The following is a 20,718-nucleotide window of genomic DNA, read 5'->3' as shown; positions in this document are numbered from 1 at the left end:
AATCAGAATCATAAACAGGATCATAAACATTTCAGAAATACAATATTAGTGGAGTATTCGGGCCACACGTCCTTGTGAAAGCAGTATAAAATATGAACATTGGAATGTTATAACAAATACAATACAACCACAGAATTATGTATAAACAAGTATATAACAAATTTCAATGCCTATAAAGGATTTAGATCTAAAACAAAATGTAAACATATAAAAGAAAACATCTTTATGTTTCTTGCTCCTGCAGCTATGGTCACATCTAAAAGAAAAGGCTACAATGGTAAGTGAGAGGCATTGTGGGAGTACCTGAGTCTGGATGCGGTTCAGCCCTCTAAACCAAAGGATCTGACCACGGCGCAGCTCCATCTCAGCGTGATCGATCTCATCCACGTCCTCGATCTGCTCCTCCTTCTGAATCTCCTCCTTGGTGCTGCCATGACCAACTGTCGTCAGGAACTTCAGCCGGTGTGTGGGGATGCTGGAGATGAACTGAGGAGGAAGAAAAGGAATGTCAGATTATCAGCTCTACTTATATAAAGATTTACAGAATTAGCTTTTTACATAGAGTTTCAGAACTGGGACTAAAATGTTATGAAGCCACAAAAAAAAAAAGTGTTTCATTTGCTAGAGAGCCTAATATTCACTAAGATATGTATAATAAGGACAAAAAAAGAATAAAAACATCCTTGCTAAAATTACTAGGATATCAAGGTTAGAGAAATAAATAAATAAATAAAACCCTCTCACTTTAAGTTTTAATGGTAAAAATAATTAAAAGGTGATGGCACAAAGCTTCATCTACTTATTTTTACCATGACCTAGTGCAAATAACACAATCACAATGAGTTAGCTTTTTACATAGTGTTTCGTTGATGTTCTAAAGGTATAAGACTATACTGACTATACAAAGGCTGCCTCGTACAAATGTAAATAATATTCGTCATAATGGAGTAAAGCAAGATTTTACATTTCACCTTACATCATACTCTATAAAGCTGCTGTCCAGGATATTTGCCTGTACATTATACACCGCATGATTAAAAAGGTTAAATGACTGGCCCTTGGGTTAAAAACATTTCAACACATGTTTAAAACCTGGAAAGTCAGTGATGAGCCACTTCATGGAAGAAATGTCGGTCAGAAGTTAGTGAATCATTAAAAAAAATAAAAATAAAAAAATAATGATAATCCAACAGTACAGATCATGGCTACAGTATGTTAAATAGTAAAGGTAAGAGCATTTCTATTTCTATTGAACTTTCGAGTGACGAGAACTCAGAACTGGGACTAAAAAGTTATGAAAAAAAAAAAAAAAGGGTTTCATTTGCTAGAGAGCCTAAGATTCGACTTTGGAGGAATAGAACAAAAGTCTTGTGATCTGATAAGTGCTCGCCCTAGCATCCGGAGATCGCTGGTTTGATCCCTGTAGCCTCGCGCAGCCGAGGGCCCAGAGAGGGGTGATTGGCCAAGCTTTCTCAGCTGCTCTTTTTTTACTACTCCACAGCCAATCAGGGGCGTTTGTGAGTTCACGCAAGTGGAAGGAACAGATAGCGCTGCCCCCAACGGTGCGTGAGCGAGCAGTTCATGTGGTTCGGCCCTCCTGACTGAGTGGTGATAGTAGTAACTTTAATGTGGGAGCCCCCTAGTGACAGGCAGGAGTTGGATACGACTAAATTAGGAAGAAAATTAGGAAAAATACAAAAATGCACTCATTATGCATAGTGGCCACTGTTCAAGCCTCTGGAGGCAGTGTGATGATCTCAGGTTGCTTCAGTTGGTCAGATCCAGGTTAACGAAGCTATGCCTGAATGTACTGAATGACCAGGTTATTCTTCCATGATAACAATAGGCATATTCCATAACTCATATTCTGAAAGAGTGGTTCTATCATTATGAGAAATCATTTTTACACATGAATTGGCCACCCCATTGCACACCGTAATCAAAGGCAAAACCATCCTGGAATAATTCACTACAGCATACAGTAATGTGTTCAATCAAAACTGCAGTTCAACATGCATGATCAAATTCAGATTGAAAACAGCAACTGATGAGAAACGGGTCACACACAGCTTGCCAATAAAGGTTGAGATGAAAAAAAAGATATGACAAGGCAGTAGGTTATTATACAGGTAAGGTTAAAAGTTAATGAATGCCTAGGTTTACTTAAGGCAATTAGAGTATATACTTTATTTCCTTAAGAAACAAGCTGCTTGTGGGATATGTGTATGTCACTGCAAATGTGAAAGGTATGCTTAAAATCGCTGTTTAACTGGAAGTGACCAGATATGACATAATTGTAATTTTGTCTTGAAGTGTTTCAGTATTTCTAAATACAAAAAGAAAAAAAAAGAAGAAAAAAAAAACATCTCCACAACATGATGCTGCCAGTCCCATGCTTCAAAGCAGGTATGGGATTCTTCAGAATAACAACTTTCTCCTCATTAAAACCACTAAGAGGAAAAAGGTTCTGAGGAATAACAATGGCCATAATTACACAATCCTCCAAAAAGGATGGTCTTAGAGTATGTTCTTCCTAGAGATACAGGATGCCCTTCGTGGTGGCTGTACATACTTTGGTACTTGATGCCTTCATCACCTTGTGGCTTTTTTGCTAACTGAAGTGACACTCGAGCCACCAGATTACCATTTGATTCAGAGCAACACCTAACTAGTAATTGAGGGTAGATATTAAAATCATGAGGGTTTGGAACATATTCCATTTCATCAGACATTACAAGACCTCAGACGGCATACTTCTACCTGGGAATGCTAATACTCGAGAGTATTTTAAACAAATGTCATTGCTTCATAAACGTCCACAAAAGACATTCATGCATATAAGGGACATGAAACAGGTAGGACAATCAAATGGGGCATCAGTGGCTAAAATCACCTAGCATGGCGCTTTTTCTCATTCTCAAGCTTTTCCAGAAGACATGGAAACCTTATTGAAGTAACTCGACTGAGTACCTATAAGCATTCTCAGACGGATGCAATGTTGCGTCTGTGAGAGACAGGAGAGACGCAGTGGGAGTACCATGCTCACTTTCCATTCCCCCGTGATGGTGTGTAATTGCGGGCTATAAACTTTTCATGTCTCATTATACTGCCATGCAGTGTGTGAGGTTTTTTTTGGGGGCGGCAACAGTTCGCAGGCAGTGCTGTGCAATGTGCCATCAGCTCATCCACCATCCACCCTCCACCCTCCTCCTCATGCCTTCTTCTCTCCCTCCCACAGAACCTGGATTCAAATGCTGTTTCACTCTCCAAAATACAGACACACACACTTCTATCAGGTGCGAACTGCTGAACGTCACCCACGTCCAAGCACTATGCCATGATGTTTTCATTACACCATGGTGCTGAGAGCAGTACGCCATCTCTCTCTCTCTCTCTCTCTCTCTCTCTCCATCTCCCTCTCTCACACTGTTCTTTCACACTTTGTCATGTGCAGATGGAGGCTTTCAATGCAGAAAAAAAAAACACCTACGAGCCTTTATTCAAACGAGCAGGGCTTTTTAGAATCCTGTTTGGAGGAGATGAAACAGTGCTCGTTGCAAATAAAAATTTTTTTATGATTAACAATGAGGGGAATTTTGCAGTACCTGGCCCCAAAGCAGTTCGCCAACACCAATGAAAATGCACCAGAGCCACTGATCCAGGGTGAGAGCCGTGCAGGAGAAAGGCTTCCCTCCAAGCTGCACGATGATGATCTAAAAGAACAGAGTATAGTTTAATAATTTGACCTGCCATTATTTAGTTGTTGCAGACTTGAACTAGCTTTTTGACCTCGTCTACATGGAAATGTTTATACTGTAGACCATGCTTCATAAAGCTAGTTTGCTACTTTGGTTCACAGTAGTGTATTATTAACATTAAAAATGTTTAATAATAATATAAACATCTACAAAAGTTGAATTCATTAAAGTTCAAAGTTGTTAATCCTGTATCTTGCCTGCAGGATGAAGGTTCCCAGGACGACGCTGCAGAAGATGGGGTTCCTGTGGATGGCTTCGAAGACGTTCCTCTCGCCGTGGATCTTGCGGGCGTTAATCTCGTTGAAGAGCTGCATCATGACGAAGACGTTGAAGATGATAGTGTAGTGTTCGGAGGGGGGTGCGTGGAGGGGGGCGTTGCGGCCGCTGTCGATGGGGAAGAACTTCTCTCCTACGGAAAGCGCCATTTTGTTTCAGTCAATTTTGTTTCAATTATAAATGTATTTATTCACTCATGGAAAACGGTCCTGAAACACTGTTCCTAGGTCAGTATGTTTATATGGGAATCTTTGGTGTAGTAGTCAAAGACGGACCTGGATAGCTAAGTTATAATTACATTTAATAGCAGAAAAAGACTTCCTCGTAAGTGGAAGACTTCCACGCTTTTTTTTCCCCCCTCAAGCAACATTTTCCACTGATGCCCAATGCTATGTTAGTAAAGTCTGATAGAGAATAAGGAAAGATACCAAATGCTGAACTTAAAAAAAAAAAAAAAAAAAACAGAATGTAATGAAGCAACAGGATGAAATTGCTTGAACTTGCATAAAGTCTTGGCTCAGTTGGTTAACGATCAACGAGATGGTCAGTGCAATGGTTTTAGTTAGAGCTGGGAATCACAGATAGACCGTTGATTCAATTTAACTCAACTCAATTCAAAATATATTTTCTGATTTGTCTCAAACAGCTATACATTTTACAGGTTTTAAACTAATATCAACTACTAAAAGTTTCTAATATTCACTGAAATGCTGTGTCACTTGTCTTGCCGATTACTCAAACGTCATGTGATAATCGGATAATAATAATTGCCGATTACTCAAACGTCAAAATGATAATCTTCTGGTCCATTCCAGTACGTCCAGTAGGTGGCAGAACTGCACCAATCATACATAAAGTCAAAAGCATAATATGGAATACTCTTACAAAACACGAGTATTTGCATAACAAAGGAGCGGTTTACATCCTCTGCAAAAGCTGTGGTATATTGTTAAGGACTTTAGAGCATTTAACATGTAAAAGTACTTAAACTAAGACTGCATGGTCGCTTTGAACCGTGCACGGTTACGTGTTGGTGTGCCTTCCCCTCCTGGGCAGATTTCACACTAGTAATACTAGTACACTTCAGTGTTTACACTCTCTACAGCAGGGGTCAATATGCACATCTAGCCTTTGATATTTAAACCCATGCTTGAGTACATCTTACTGCGCTTGAGACCGCTACTTTAATTAGACCTGAACACGGTATACAAATCCATGAGTGGTCAATGTACAGATTTCACACCCTAAGCAAATATACCAAACTTGCGTTCAAGTGTTCGAGGATGTGTGTCTAAGTCCCTGGTACGAAAATACCCTAAAAGAATAAAGTGATTCCTGATTGCTTTCTTTAGACATAGATGATGCTAAAGTTAAATACCACTGGCATCACTATCAAACTGCATGCTGGATAATATAAGAATTCAAAATGAAAATAGACAAAAAAAAAAAACATACAATTTCAGTACTAAGGACGAATTTGGCAGACGTTCTTATCCAGAGCGACTTACAAAAAGTGCTTTGAAATGTCCATCATTGGATAGATACTTACACTGGATTACTAGGTTACTTACTGAAGTGCCATCAGTCAAACACAGGGATTTATTATTATTATTTTTTTATTGGGTGGGGTTTAATCAGTCCAAGTACTAAAGAAACAAATACGTCTTGAGTCGTCATATAAGGAGTACCATAGAGTACCAGTCAAAAGTTTGGAGACGCATTTGACTTAATTTTCTACATTCTAAAACCATACTGGAGATTTCAAAACTATGAAACAACACATTAAGCAACAGGTAATTAAGTAACAGCAGTCAACAACAGTCTGTTGTTTTTTGTAAGACGTGATGGTCAGCTGTTCTGGAATAGTTATTGCGAGAACACTTCTGTCAAGTGCATTTGCAAAACCCATCAAGCACCATAATGAAACTAGCTTTAGTGTACTAATCCCAGACCAAACCAGGAAAGGAAGACCAAAACTGACTTCTGCTGCAGAGGAGACGTTCATTTACTGTAGAGTTACCAGAAACCTCAGAAATGAACAATTAACAAACAGCACCTCATATTAGAGCCGTTAAGAAGGTTTTATAGAGCGTAAGCAGCAGATGCATCTCAATATCAGCTGAGATTATTGCATATTTCGAATGGCTTCAGCATGTTTTATAGTGGATAAGAATAGATTAGATTAGAAGGTGTGTCTAAACTTTTGACTGGTAGTCTATCGATCTATCCGTCTATCCACATACGACTACAGTACATAATTCTAATTTATTATTATTATTATTACATCTTTATAGATAAGGAGATTAAAAGAAACATTTAGAAAGATTACAAGACATCAACATTCTTTAAATGATGTCTATAGGCAATAGTAAACCTGAATGAGAACCCCAAAATCCCAAAACTACACCAGTTGTGTTATAATACAAGCACTGAATTACATACCAATTTGTTCTGCCTTGGGCGTAATACTCCTCCTAAAACAAAACAGCACTGTTTATCTCAATGAGCTCACGAAAACTAAGCCTGAGACACCCTTAGGCATGTGCGATGAGCTAGCAACAGTGTACGTACAGCGTGTGAACCTCAGCAGTAGTGTTTTTCAAAGGCTCGGTGGACTGCATTCAATTTGCATTAATTAATCCTGGCAGAAGGTTTTATCGAAAACAACATATAAGCCGTGCAAAATCCAGTCCAAAAACAGAAGCGAGAAGTCGAAGCTTTAGGCTTCCCTAAAGGGCTCAACACTGGCTCTCTGGCTCTCATAGGGTCCTCACAACTCCCAACTTTCACTCACTAGGAGAGAATGCTAACCGGTCAGGCTCGGCTGCCTCGGGCCACCAGAGAAAGATTACATCACCGTGCGAGGTCAGTCATGTCAACAGACTGAGTGAGAAAAGAAGTCACAGCTCGTGTGTGTGTGTGTGTGTGTGTGTGTTCATTTGCTCTGCTTTATAATATTGAGCAACTTTGACAGTCGCAAAACAAAAACAAAGTTGTCTTGTTTATGACGAAGATTTTCTCAGTTGGAGAACCCTGTAGGCAATGTAAGAGCACATTTTCGTAGCAAATAGTATGAAAAACATTTTTGTTGTTGATGATGATGAAAGGTTTCTGAAGAAAAAACATACAAGATGGCATCAACCAAAAATAAAGCTAGATACCGAGACTGGATCAGTCATTTAAGACTTAATTGTGGCATACACATCCTTTTTTTTTTCTTGCCAACATCTGACCGTCCTTTATGAAGTCTTTTATTGTAAAGACATAAACCTACTGAGCAGATGAATGTTTCATTAGTAGAATTCATCATCTACGGAAAAACTAATGGTATAAACACATACAAACTCCGTAAAGTAAAAAAAAAATCCAATTAAAATCCTTTTCAGAAAGCTTGTTCCGTGTAATACTTTTGACTTATGAATGGATTGCCATGATTGAGTCGAAAAAGAAATATTAAATAGAATAAATATTTAAAGAAATAATGACAAAAATGATCAAAAAAAAAGAAAAGGTAAGTCAGCAGCAGCTCTAAAAACATTACAAAAATTCAGTTTAGATAATGTCATTAGGAGTGATTCCGACCTTAATGTGAAACAGCTTTATTTACGCTGACTGGTAGGCTAATAAATCTAATAGGATAATACTATGCAGGCATCTCCGGACATCCTTAATGATTATTACCAATTCCCATGAGATAAGATCTAAATTGCATTTATAGCCCCTGCCAGTTAAAAAGTCGGAACATCCTTTGCTTTGGCACATTTGGTTAAATGACTTTGTTTCAACTACCATGAAGTTTGAATTGAAAAAGTCCAGGTAAAAATCCAACATCACTATCATGCTGCATGTTAATGCTTTTAAAATATAATTAATTCTAGCCCTATACAGAAGCATTTTATCTAGTGGTTTTATTGGTTTACATTGCAAAGCGGACTTCCTTTAATTAAGCACTCGTTTAGAGTCGCGTTAGGATACGAGTGTGAGAAGTTAGATTTAACAACACTGATTTAGGATTCCTTAATTATTTATGATTTGTTTTAATGGAATGATTTGCTTTAATGGAGATCTCATGGTAATGGATACATTATTATATACCATCCCCACCACAATCTCAAACTAATTCCCATCAAACAGGGCAATGTGTTACAAAAGTATTTCTTACAAAAGTATTTTAAACCATGTTTGGCGGTGGAAAAAAAAGGCTCTGATTTTCCATAACCTCAGATAAATATCACAGTTAACTGAACACTTTACCTCAATTATGATTAATGAACAATTGTTTTGCCATTTCAGGTCCCTGACAAATTTTGTAGTGTAAAATATGTTAATACACCAAGTCCCCCACATACAAACATTTAAGTTATGAACTTTTGAAGATACGAACATGCCTTTGCACTTGTTCAATCATCGAAGTTAGATCACATGTCTAGCATATAATGGTGTGTGTGTGTGTGTGTGTGTGTGTGTGTGTGTGTGTGTGTGTGTGTGTGTGTGTGTGTGTGTGTGTGTGCAGCGTACATCCTCTGCAAGTGCAGCACAAGCCCAGGATGTCCAGCAGCAAGCGCATAATCAGTGGTACTGCTAAGAAGCTCCAAGCAATAACAATGGAAACAAAAGTGAAAAAAAACATCGGGAAAATGGAGCAAGATGGCAGACGTTGCTTGTCTTTTAACATGAATCGATCAACTGTCGGCACAATCCTAAGGAACACTGTACTGTAATATATTGCGTTTAGTCAGGTGTATTGGTTTCCTAGTGCCTAGACGATGTCTGTTGGACTTATGAACAAATCAGACTTAAGAAAAAGCTCTTGGAAGGGAACTTGTTTGTATGTTGGGGACTACTAAGGCTGGGATCGTTTGTTTCTAAAGAAAGAGCTTTTTTTTATGTTCTTCACAGGGCGGAGTCGTGTGGCGGATGCACGTGTTCATTAGAATGCATAATAAAGTTACTCACATGGGCAAAATTAGTTCATTTAGAGGGTCTGGATGTCTGTTTCGTTTCATTTTCAATTAACTGCTCAGACCCATTTTCCACCATGGTATAAATTTACTGTCAATGTCTTAAAGTTATATCTTGACTTATTATTTTGATTGTCTCATTAAATGTATTTCTGGGGTATCTCATTTCTACGAATACCTGTATTGTTTGAGTTGAGGTTGCAATACAGTACCACCCACGACTGACCTAATAAGCCTTCCTCACAGTCTTACCAGCAAACAGCAAGGTGAAGGTGACAGTCAGCTGGTAGACAGCATGACCCAGTATGTTCTTCATCATGGTTCTGGAGATGAGTGGCTTGTTACGGCCATACGGTTTGCGTAGCAGCAGAGCCTCGGTGGGCGGTTCGGTGGCCAGAGCCAGAGAGGCCAGAGTGTCCATGATCAGATTGACCCAGAGCATCTGCACTGCTTTTAGAGGGGAGTCCTGCAAGAAACACACACAAATACATATTAATAAACTGGATTCGACACAACAGAGAAAGACATAGAACAGAGAAGGCAGACTGTCTGACAGTCTTCCGAATCCATTAGTCTAGTATTATCATCAATCTAACCAGATTATCATAACACAGAGACAACAAACAATAAAGTACGGCATTAGTGACATCATCATGGATACAAATACTGTAAGTCACATAAAACTTACCATTATAGTTTTGTTATTATAAAACTTGCTATATTATTATTATTATAACTATTCCTACAGTTTGGTATCAAAGCTACGCAGACCCCAAGTGTTTTTGCAAAGAAATCTAATAAAGCACTTAACATTCTCTGCATGCTAGTCTTTCAGATGCTGAGCAATGTTTTCACTGTGGCCTCTAATTATCACACAAGGGTCAATTAAACACAACAATGGCTCATGTATCATAGACATTCCACTATCACAAAATCGAAGGGCTGCTTGCAGCACAAGGTCGAGGATCCACCTGTGTAATGCAGGCGCCGGTGAAAGCCACGATGACTGCCACGACGTTGACGGTGAGCTGGAACTGCAGGAACTTGGAGATGCTATCGTAGACGTTACGGCCCCACATCACAGCCTTTACGATGCTGGTGAAGTTGTCGTCTGTCAGGATGATATCCGAGGCTTCCTTGGCCACGTCGGTTCCAGCAATACCCTGGGGCAGGAAAGAGCGAACGAAACAGCTGATACAACAATATGACTGAATGGGACTTGTTGCTAAATCTTATTTTTTTAGGCAGTTGCTGATGAGAGCGGACAGAGTGCTTCGACATAACATGTTCCTATTGTTGCCCCACATAAAACTATAAGAATTCTGACTCAATCAGAAAGTTTTTTTGTGTCTTCTTCAGTTAACAATTTCTTCTCACACCACCCTGGAACCTGCAGGGTCGTCCCTGCACGAGTGCTGCTGATTACTGGCTGAGGATGAGAACAGAGCTGCGCTGAGCCTGGCAAACACTAGGAGCAACGGAAACCTGGTGCCAAAACTAACTCTCGTTAAATAAAACATGCAGTGGCTCAAGCATAGCAACCGTCAACTTTAATAAATGTGTTTATTGTAACAAACTAGCTATGAATTGAGTTTTAATCACAGAATGAGTCCACTGAGTGAATTTTAATGTGGAACTGTGGTGGGTCTTGGGGAATGGCCTTTATGGGGAAAAATTGACAAAAGTGAAAATTTAACCAAAAAAAAAAAAAAAAAATGCTGTATAAAACATGCAACGGTTACCATAGCAAAGCCGACATCAGCCTTTTTGAGAGCTGGTCCATCATTGGTTCCGTCCCCTGTCACTGCCACCACCTGTCTGGTTCCTCCCACTGTGCTGTCAATGATGCCTGAAATACACGCACTTAATTATCTGTCTGCTAAATTAATAGAAATGTATGTATGGTAGGTTCGAGGACAAAACAAAGCAAATGTTAACAGTATAAGGATCACTGTTGTGATGCACCATTCATACGTACATGCAGTAGGATCACTATCAAATTATATTAAATATAAGGGCACTAAAGAAGTGTGCCGAGCTGTTTTTGAACGCAGATTCAGCGTTTTGGATAATGAGGTACTTTGAATTTCATTTTGTGCAGATTTCAATGACACGTCAGAGCCATATTTAAAACAGAGAGCTGCAATAGCACAAAGCCAGAACTGGCATTAAGAAATCTGCAAAGGTCAAAAGACATTACAAAAGTTTTCTTGAAAAAACATCCTGATCCTCTCTTTTGAAACTTTTTAGAGGTACTGCTTTACTTCTATATGGCTTGCAGCAAGTTTCTTTGCAACTTTTACTACCTTTGACCAAGGTGTGCTTGTCTGTGGGAGAAGAACGGGCTAGTACACGCAGCTTGGGCCAGACCTTGTCAAGACGATCTTGCTCCACCTGGAGGAAAGGGAGGAAAAAGTCCAGTAAAAACAGTAACGCTTTGAAATTTCTCACAAGGACTAAAGTGATGTTAGGTGAGGAGGTCGGGGTTCAATCTGCGTGCTGGTCACTCATGTTCATCAATACAACCTTTGCAAACCCCATGGACCTCATTTTACGCACATGGATTAGCTAGATTTCTTAGTTCTAGTTAAGGTAAATCATTATGCTACATCCTAGACAGTTGTGCGTTTTATAACTTAATGGAAATGTTTCGGGGAAAGACCACAAAGTTTAGTCCATATTGTGTACATGCTTTCGGCAAAACATAAAACCTGAGTAGGACTTCTGCAAGTTTAAATGTTTGAATGTTAATAAAAAAAAAAAATGGAAATTTAACCATCTGAACAAAAACCCACTGAATTAACTGTTGCAAAACTATTCATTCCCTTCGATGTCAAATCCTTATACTGCCTCTGGTGAAATCAGATAAATTTAGGTGGCAGAACTGTGCCTCTGCCTAGAGGAGTGACTGGGTAAGGGGAGTGTTAGTCAGGAAAACAAGAGAGAACATATCGAATCAGAATATTTATTAAAAAAAATTGTGATATGTTCAATTTTGAATAATGATGCTGTTTGTTTAGGGCTCTTCTCTAGCAAACCTTGGTGACTTCCAGGAGCAGGTACTGTATATGTTAACTGAGGTCATGTGACACTTTAATTGCACACAGGTCAGATCCATGTAACTAATTATGTGACTGCTAATAGAAACTAGTGGTACCTGATCTAATTTAAGGGTTTCACACTAACTGAGGTGCAAGCACAAAAGATTACGCTCATGACATACTGTACAATCGTAACTATATACATTGTAGGTGCCACACAACCAAATGTGAAAAAGTTCCAAGGTACCGGATAAAACAATAGGCTTAAAGTGGGGTTTACTATAATTGGACTACATTCTGTTTATGCATGTCTCATGGATGATTACAATGATTACAAGCCTAATATTTTTCTGTGATTTTAGCTTAGTCACTAGTCATGGTTAGACGTCCTCACCTCTCCTTTGTCATTACGGATTTCCTGGTTAAACTCTTTGCCTTCCAAGCACAGAAAGTCTTCTCCAGGCTGCAGGATGCCACATTTGGTAGCAATGGCACGGGCAGTGTTGATATTGTCTCCAGTAACCATGCGCACGGTAATGCCTGCTTTCTGGCACTTAGAAATGGCCTCTGGAACCTATAGAAGAAGAAGGAAAAATCACTAATGGGCTAAATGGAGTAAACAGAAGGATTAAATGGACTAAAAATAAAGAAATGCTTTATGAATCCATATTTACAAGCGTTGTATATCATAGGGCGAAGCGATTTGCCTCCAGCAAGACACTCAAACTTCAGACTGATCTAAGAATTGAACAGGGTTATTAAGCTAAGCTGAGGAGCAGCGTGGTGCTGAAGTTATCGACCAGACTGAGACCAGTGCTGTCTAGCTCTGGGTGGTTCTTGGGTGTGAGCGCGGGTCTCTAAATGGCAGGTGGTCAGGGTATTTTAGTCACGCTCTGTGGGTCGCCATGCCAGTCTCTGCTGCTCACTCAGCCATAGGGCTGCTGACACATGAAGAGGCCCAAGGGTTGTGTGTGCATGTGTGTTTGCGCATGTGTGTGTCTATGAGGCGTGGTGCAGCCCTCTGTAATTATCTGCACTGAATCTTGTGATGAATCACACCATACCCCTTATTAGAACCAATAAGCTCATTTATTTATAGATGATTAAAAAGGTTGCGGCGTGTGCACAGTGATGTCATACGTCTACAAAACCAATTCAAGTCGAAGGTGGTCTTGAATGACTGTATTAGATTTGATAGAAATTTATTTTTAGACATGACCAAGGATGAACTTGTATAAAAAATAAATAAATAAAAAATAAAACCTTGCGATTCGTTAACTGTCATCTGCCATTAAACAGTTTCACATGAGACACTCGAGAGGAGCCGACATGTAAAACTCTGCTCTGATTAGCATACCCAGTCTGTCACCTCTATAATAACTGATTTGGTGTCCTGTTCCAGTCCTCTCAATATAATATAAAATATAACATTTGTGTGTCTATATGTGTAGATGCATTGTAACTTGAGGACACTTGAATATTAGATTTATTGCTTTTAAACAGGATCACATGATTCAATTATCAGCCTTTAATTTGGACTCTAGATCTGAAACATGGTTTCCAGGATTCAACCTGTGCTAATGTATTTACAGTGCCTGGAAATCAATGTTTTATAAGGGATACAGCTTTAGCTGTAGATACAGTATATGGGGAATATATAGGGAACATGTCTTGTTCACAGAGGTTAACACTTGGGGTGGAAACAGTTTTGTCTGCTCAATGCACAAATTCAGTCATTTGTCGTGTAATGGTGTTTCAAACAATTCAAGAAAATTTGTGGAAACAAAATTAAGCACTTAAGTCCAGAAGGGTTACAAATGTTGTGAAAATGTTTAAGGAAGATTTAAGATTAAATGAAATTATTTATAAATTAAGTCTGGTTAAATCTGCATGTTCTCTCCGTGTTTGATGGGTTCTCTAAGGGATCTCCGGTTTCCTTCCACAATTCAAAGTCATGCAGATTAGCCTAATTGCCGTTCTCAATTCCTGTAGTGTGTGTATGCGTGTGTGCTGTGCGATGGATTGGCACACCAACCAAGGTGTACCCCACCTTGTTCCCCAAGTCTCCTGGGATAGGCTCCAAGGCCGCTACGACCCTGTATACAGGATAAAGCGGTATAGACGATGAGTGAGTGAGTGAGTGAGAGGTACAGTAGTAGTGAATGAATCTCAGAATTGTTTTTGGAATCTTTCTCCAGGACAGAGTTTTTTATCTGGTTATAGACCTATAAAGAACAACTGGGTAGAGGGAATTCTCTCAGAAACTCTTAATCCAGGGATGCTTTTCAACTCAATACCCATGCTTGTTAGATGGCAATTATTGTAGCAGCCGTCCCTCAAAGTGTAACAATAGGGGGGTGTCATTAAATATAATAATAGACAGCTTCGTCATCACCTTTATGTCATAATATATCTGTCAGAAATATTGGAGCATCATGAGGAGCGGCAGTGAGTTGACCGCACACCCATTCGCAGGTTATGGTGGAACATACTCTCTGTGTCGGGATCGGCATGCGGGCGGAGCCGCAGGTGCAGTATATTTCCAAATGACTGGAAACATGCCCTTGTAGCCCCTATTTTTTAAAATGCAAATTTGCGAATAGGTCAATAACTGTAAACCCATAAGCATACTACCAGTACCTTCAGCTCATCTTAACACAAGCAGTTTTGGTTTAAATGAAACCAAATTTAATGGCTTCAAAGCGAATCATTACACTGGAAAACAACCTTACAGTCAAGTGCTGTTTGTTTTAGCCATTTATTCTGTCAATTAATGTAAAGCTTAAACTAAATTGAATAAAAATTTAATTGGTTGTGCTCTGTGTGTCATTATTTTTATTACTTGATTAATCTGCTTAATAATTACCTTTTTTTTACGTATACATCTTGGTTTTCTAGTGCTGCTTTGTAATTATGATGGTTTTTTTAACAGTCATGCACAGGTAATTATATTTTTACCTAAGGATGTTATTAAAGGAGATAACATTTGATAAAATGGACTTGTGTTGACGGTCTGGTGGCAGACAAAGCTCTGCAGAAATCATGACTCTGGAATTGAGAGGACGCAGTGTGGAAGCTCATGTCTGTCCAAACAGTTGAGCACTACAGTATGAGCACTGTTCCTCTGACAGAAGTAGCTGTAAAGCAGCTGGTACGCACTGATATTCTGACTCTAAACTAGTGTTATGTTGAATAGTTACACAACCAGCGAAACAAAAAAATGCTGCCCGATGTTGGCAAGGAATTCACTACGCACAGCTGCTAAGTTAGTCGAGGAGATTACGCAATCACTAATCCGCACACTGATCTACAGTACGCCTGTTAGCAAATACAAAACAATTGATTTGTATACCTAGGCCTGCTTCCAGTTAGGTCTGGGAACTAAAATAGACTGAACGCATTATAACAGGACTGGGGTGGAGCCCATCAGTCCACAATTACGCACCATTATGAGCAGTTAGAGACTACCAGGTTGTGCTCAGCAGAGCAGAGCTTGCATAATGATGCCGACAAAGCTGCTTTGACAAGCGAGCTCAACTGGGAATACTCGCTTGATATGCTTCGGTGGTTTTGAAGGTAAAAAGGTTCATCAAAGTTACGTAATGATTGTTCAAGCACAGCGAGTGCAAACTCTACAAGAAAGCACATTTTCATCGTCTTGGCAATACAGTGAAATTCTCACCTCTGGACGGACGGGGTCTTCGATGCCCACAACGCAAATGCAGGTGAGGTCGTTAAGAATTTCTGCCTCGTTGTCCCAGTTTGGCTCCTCACCCTTGAATTCCCTCATGGCTATGCAGATGGTCCTCAAGCCGTCACAGGCCATGGGTTCGATCACTTTCCGCACCATCTCATCCCGGTCCTTGGGCTTGAAGACCCGAGGCTGACCTGCAGCGTCCAGAATGTAGGAACACCTGGCACAAACCCCAAATAAGAGGGTTTAATATTACACCACCTCAAGTGCGCAAAATACCTGAACATACTGGCTGCTCTCCAGTACTATACATAGAGATTACCACATAAGGTGCAGAGAATAGAAGATATAAAATCAATATCACTTGGGCCCATTAGTAGTAGGGACGACTCAATGATTTGATGTACTGTAGCACAATAACACAACAGGCCAGATCTAGACAGAAAAAGACCTGGAAGGAGATAAGAAAAGAAATCTGTGTACTTGCGGAGGACGATCTCCGAGGCGCCTTTGCTGTACATGCGGAATCCTGAGCCGTCTGCATTTTTCAGCACCGTGCTCATGCTCTTGCGTGATGAATTGAAGGTGTAGACCTTGTAGAGCTTCTCTTCAGGAACCTCGTCACGGATGGGCTGGTAATCTCTCTTCAGCTCCAGAACAAGTCCCAGGAGGGCACACTCAGTCTTATTACCCACATGCCTTGGCAGACCACCTTCCTGCTCTGGTGGCTATATAAATAGATAAAGAATTAGATAAACAAATTAATAATAATTAAAAAAAACAAAACAAGCAAAGTACATTTTGAAATAGTTTAGGTTAAAGCGTGATGGTCTAATAAAGTTACATTGCTCTGTACAAATAAAGGGATCCGAAAAGATTACAACCAGCACAAATACAGCTCCGGTAAAGTAATTATTATATAAAGGCTTATTTAAACTCAAATTAATTGAACTGCCAATCTCCTATGATGTTCAAGCAAATGAAAATCTACTGATAACATACAATACTGTAATGGCCTGTTTGTGCATCTCCCTGAACCAAGACATTTTGCCACCTTGATAATCTATACATAAAATAAAACTGCAATGTTTGTACATTAAAGAAATTTGCAAAAGATCATTTGGGACACACACAAGATAAGTAACAGAACACATTAAAGATGTTTTTTGGAATTTTTGTCTGTCTGGCAGTGTGTCTGTTCGTGCACTACTGTGCAATTTTTAATTGTAATTTTTCTTATTTTAATGTTGATTAATGCCAATCCCCCATAATATGCAAAAGAACTTCCACAAACCTTCATAAAAGGTTAAAATCACGATTAATTTATAAAAGGAAAGCCATGATGGCAGAGGTGAAAATTATTCCGAAATCACTTTTATGGCGATAAAATATTAAGCACCTGATAAGATCAAAATAAAGAGAGGTTTCTACTGGTTCTGAATAACATGGATGGGCAAAAACATGCAGTTCCCTGAATAACCACTAGGCGTTGGCTCAAAAAGTAAATCAAAAAGAGAGTGCAATTATGTGCAGCAAAAGGTTTTTGGTTTTCCATTCATGACAACTGTGCGGGCGCAAAATTGGATGGAATACATCAGTTAAAATTATATTACGCCATAAAATGGGGCATAACTAGGGCCCTGGGCGTTACCATGACCTCTCAGCTGTGCAGCTTTGGGGTTAATTGTACTAATCTGTGCTTTATAAAGTTAGCATAGAAATTACCATTAGCCATTAAGCTAAGCAGAGGTAACAGGTACTGTACTATATCTGTACTTCACTTAAGAAGTGCAACTGTTTGAGACGCTTCAAAAAGGAGTATGAAGAATAGTAAACTTTCATATATTGTATCTGTACTTCACTTAAGTACAGATACAATATATGAAAGTTTACTATTCTTCATACTCCTTTTTGAAGCGTCTCAAACAGTTGCACTTGTTAAGGTAAAACTAGTTAGCTAATAAGCTAACATACTGAGCAAAAGAGTCAGCAGAACTCTTAGACATTTTGCCAACTTAAGCATTGTTTAGGTGGAGTCAGTCCTGCCACAGTTAAAAATTCAAAACTGCTCTTCATGCACTTTATGTTCAGTTTCTTTATATATGGTTTATGCTTGTACTTGCTGTCCATGATAACCTGGGAAAACACACGACAACTTTTAATTTAGTTCAATTGCCCCGGGCCGACAATGGAAAATGAAAAAAGAACTGATTTATACAGTAAGTTAGCATTTATCCTCCAGGGAAGAAAACGGGGGAAAAAAAAAAAACCTTGGCATCCACGTCAACATAAGCAGAGTGCTGGAGCTTCAGTCAGCTGGTGTGTAATTAGAGGTCCTGTTTTTGATAGAGTAAATGATAGAAGCGATGTACATTCATTAGTATAATTCAAAAATAGAAGTGCAGTAATCTATGTGAATTGTGTTATCTAAAGCTAATCAGTTGAGATTTGAATTAGTTGGTCTTCCTGTATGTAAGTAAGTTGAAATACAGGAGTAGGGTGCCAAAATTACAGGATTATAAAGCTTGCTGTGTGTAACAAGGGCTATTAAATGTAACACAAATGTATACTGTACATGGTGCATGTGTTTTCTCTTGGCTACTGTGTTTAAACTGTTCTATCATGTACATTCGAGCTACACAATGATGAAGAACGGAAATGAATGTTATAAACACAGCAAAAACCAATCCTGGAATTATCAACATGGGGACCACATTTTACAATTTCCTAGAGGGAACTAAAAAGCTCTCTCTTTCTCTATTGTTTATTTCTCCCCAAAGTATAATCAAAAGATATGAGTTTGACTCAGCTGGCTAAATTCAATGACAACAAATACATCAGAGATGAAGAAACCACAAGTTCCCCAACTCTGGATGAGTAAAAGTTCCAACGTCCTTAGACACTCTGATGTTATACTTTCCCAGATTTGATTAAATTGATTAGGGAAAGAAAAAGTAACTTTCCAACATATGGTGAGATATTTGCTCCATCTTGAACATGATAATGAGATCATTGTAGTCAAATGGCCTCCACAGTCACCAGATCTCAATCCAATAGAGCACCTTTGGGATGTGGTGGACCATGGATGTGCAGCCGACAAATTTTGCAGCAACTGCATATTGCCAGCATATCAAGGTGGACCAAAAATCTCTGGGGAATGTTTTTTACCATCTTGTTGCATCTATGCCATAAAGAATTAAAGCAGTTCTAAATGCAAAAGAGGATCCAGTGTACTGTATCTAATGAAGTGGCCGCTGAGTGTATGATGATTTAACTTCTCGGACAATGTTTCTAACATTAGCACAAAAAATGTTGGCCAACGTTTTAGCTATGAGATGAGTGTTCTGTGCCTGCACTGCATATAAAAAATAAATCAAATAATTAAAGTCTGGCTAGTGCATGTGGGTTTCGCAATGTGTTTGAACTGTGACATATTTGCACGAGGGAAATGAGGTTCTGACAGTTTTGTGGCAAACTTTATTTATCTTGCTCAATGTTTCTATATACCATGCGCTTGTTTGGGAGAACATCAGCTCTGAGTCATGTATTTAAATCTAATAAGAACCAGCCTCAGGATTCTCCATCCTCGCGTCTCAGCTGATGTGTGTACTGCAGCAGGTGGTCGGATTTGGAACAACTGGCTTGTTCAAAATAGGTCATGTTTATTAGCTACGATCCAACTGCTTTTGAAAAGTGTGTAAGATTTTGTTTCTAACTGCCAAGATATGGGCTCCAGTCTATTTTTTATATGCAATGTGGCACGTTTCTATCCATGGATCTAAAAAAGCAATAAAACATCTGTATGCGTGCTCATGCAACAGAAGGCTCGGCGTTGGAAAGTGACGCTTCCCTAAAAGGATTTTTCATGAGGCGAAAGCACATAAGAGTGACACACCTCACTGTACGAGTCTATTAATAAGCTGCAAGGAGCTAACTGCAAATATTTACACTGACCACACACGAAAACATACTTATAAGGTAGGCTAAGGAGTCGGAAAGTGAAAGCACGTATACGGGATGAGTAAGTCAGGGCTGCTCTCTGTCTGATATGAAAGGCAAAAGGACGATAGAGTCAATTGGTTACACAGAGTACAATAATGTACGGGAGGAAAAAAAAGTTGGCATGCACTGAAAACATTCAGTCGAGTGTCTTCCTCAAGGCCACGGTTCTCATTAAGGATTTAAAAGCTGACACACTGCCAGAAACACTTCATAAGCTGACCGTCTTCAAGGTTAACCCATTAAATACAACTATGTTTTTACAGCTGTCTAGACAAATAAGGAGAGCAAGTTTTAAAAAGATGAATTTGTGGAATTGCACCAAGTATGGCTCCTCAGGGATATAGAGAACTGTGCAAATAGATTGAGCCACCATTCATTTCTTCATATTTCGCTTCCACTTGTCTCAAGGAAACTTTTTTTTAACTCTCTTGCCTCAGAAGTTTTTGGCTTTCATTTTCAGTCCGGACGCTGTACCTAACCAGTTTCATGGGAATGTTTTTTGTTTGTTAAGCCACACAGTATTAATAGATACAGATGATGACATCTGGTCAGGGCGGTGATTAACTTATGGGCGGAATAGCCGAAAGCGGAAATGAGGTTGCTGCTGAGGTTGTTACATGAACACTCACTTATCGCCGATACCGCTTTATCCTATATACAGGGTTGCAGGGGGCCTGGATCCTATTCCAGGAGACTTATTGTACACCCTGAACAGCTGGTCAATCCATCGCAAACAGCAATTAGACTAATCTGCATGTCTTTGCACGGTGAGAACATGCACTCAGACGGGAATCAAACCCGAACCCTGGAGGTGCAAGGCGACAGTGCTAACCACTGTGTCTTTTGGCACTTTGAAGCGTGTTGCAGTAAAATATTTGCGCACATTTATTTTATTTAATCTACGTGATTTCATTTTATATAAAGGGGTGGTTCAAGACTATTGCTCAGTACTGTAAATAAAAAAAAAAAATAAAGATAGAATGTTC

At 39.3% G+C, this 20,718-nt stretch overlaps 1 protein-coding gene across 1 annotated transcript in view; it reads right to left on the bottom strand.

Annotated features, from left to right (window-relative positions):
- atp2b4 (ATPase plasma membrane Ca2+ transporting 4) overlaps positions 1 to 20,718 on the bottom strand; it is a 111,922-nt gene that overhangs the window by 10,995 nt on the left and 80,209 nt on the right. The window contains exons 11-20 of the mRNA XM_053483533.1: positions 16,214 to 16,458; positions 15,719 to 15,950; positions 12,431 to 12,610; positions 11,302 to 11,389; positions 10,738 to 10,844; positions 9,967 to 10,158; positions 9,248 to 9,461; positions 3,956 to 4,167; positions 3,606 to 3,713; positions 304 to 486 (exon numbers count right to left, since the gene is read on the bottom strand). Coding sequence (XP_053339508.1) covers positions 304 to 486; positions 3,606 to 3,713; positions 3,956 to 4,167; positions 9,248 to 9,461; positions 9,967 to 10,158; positions 10,738 to 10,844; positions 11,302 to 11,389; positions 12,431 to 12,610; positions 15,719 to 15,950; positions 16,214 to 16,458 — 1,761 coding nt within the window. The remainder of the gene's footprint in view (positions 1 to 303; positions 487 to 3,605; positions 3,714 to 3,955; positions 4,168 to 9,247; positions 9,462 to 9,966; positions 10,159 to 10,737; positions 10,845 to 11,301; positions 11,390 to 12,430; positions 12,611 to 15,718; positions 15,951 to 16,213; positions 16,459 to 20,718) is intronic.

Source organism: Clarias gariepinus, chromosome 23, assembly GCF_024256425.1.
Source record: "Clarias gariepinus isolate MV-2021 ecotype Netherlands chromosome 23, CGAR_prim_01v2, whole genome shotgun sequence".
Lineage (NCBI taxonomy): Eukaryota > Metazoa > Chordata > Actinopteri > Siluriformes > Clariidae > Clarias > Clarias gariepinus.
Note: the sequence above shows the minus strand (reverse complement) of the source record. Positions and strands in the feature narration are given on the sequence as shown.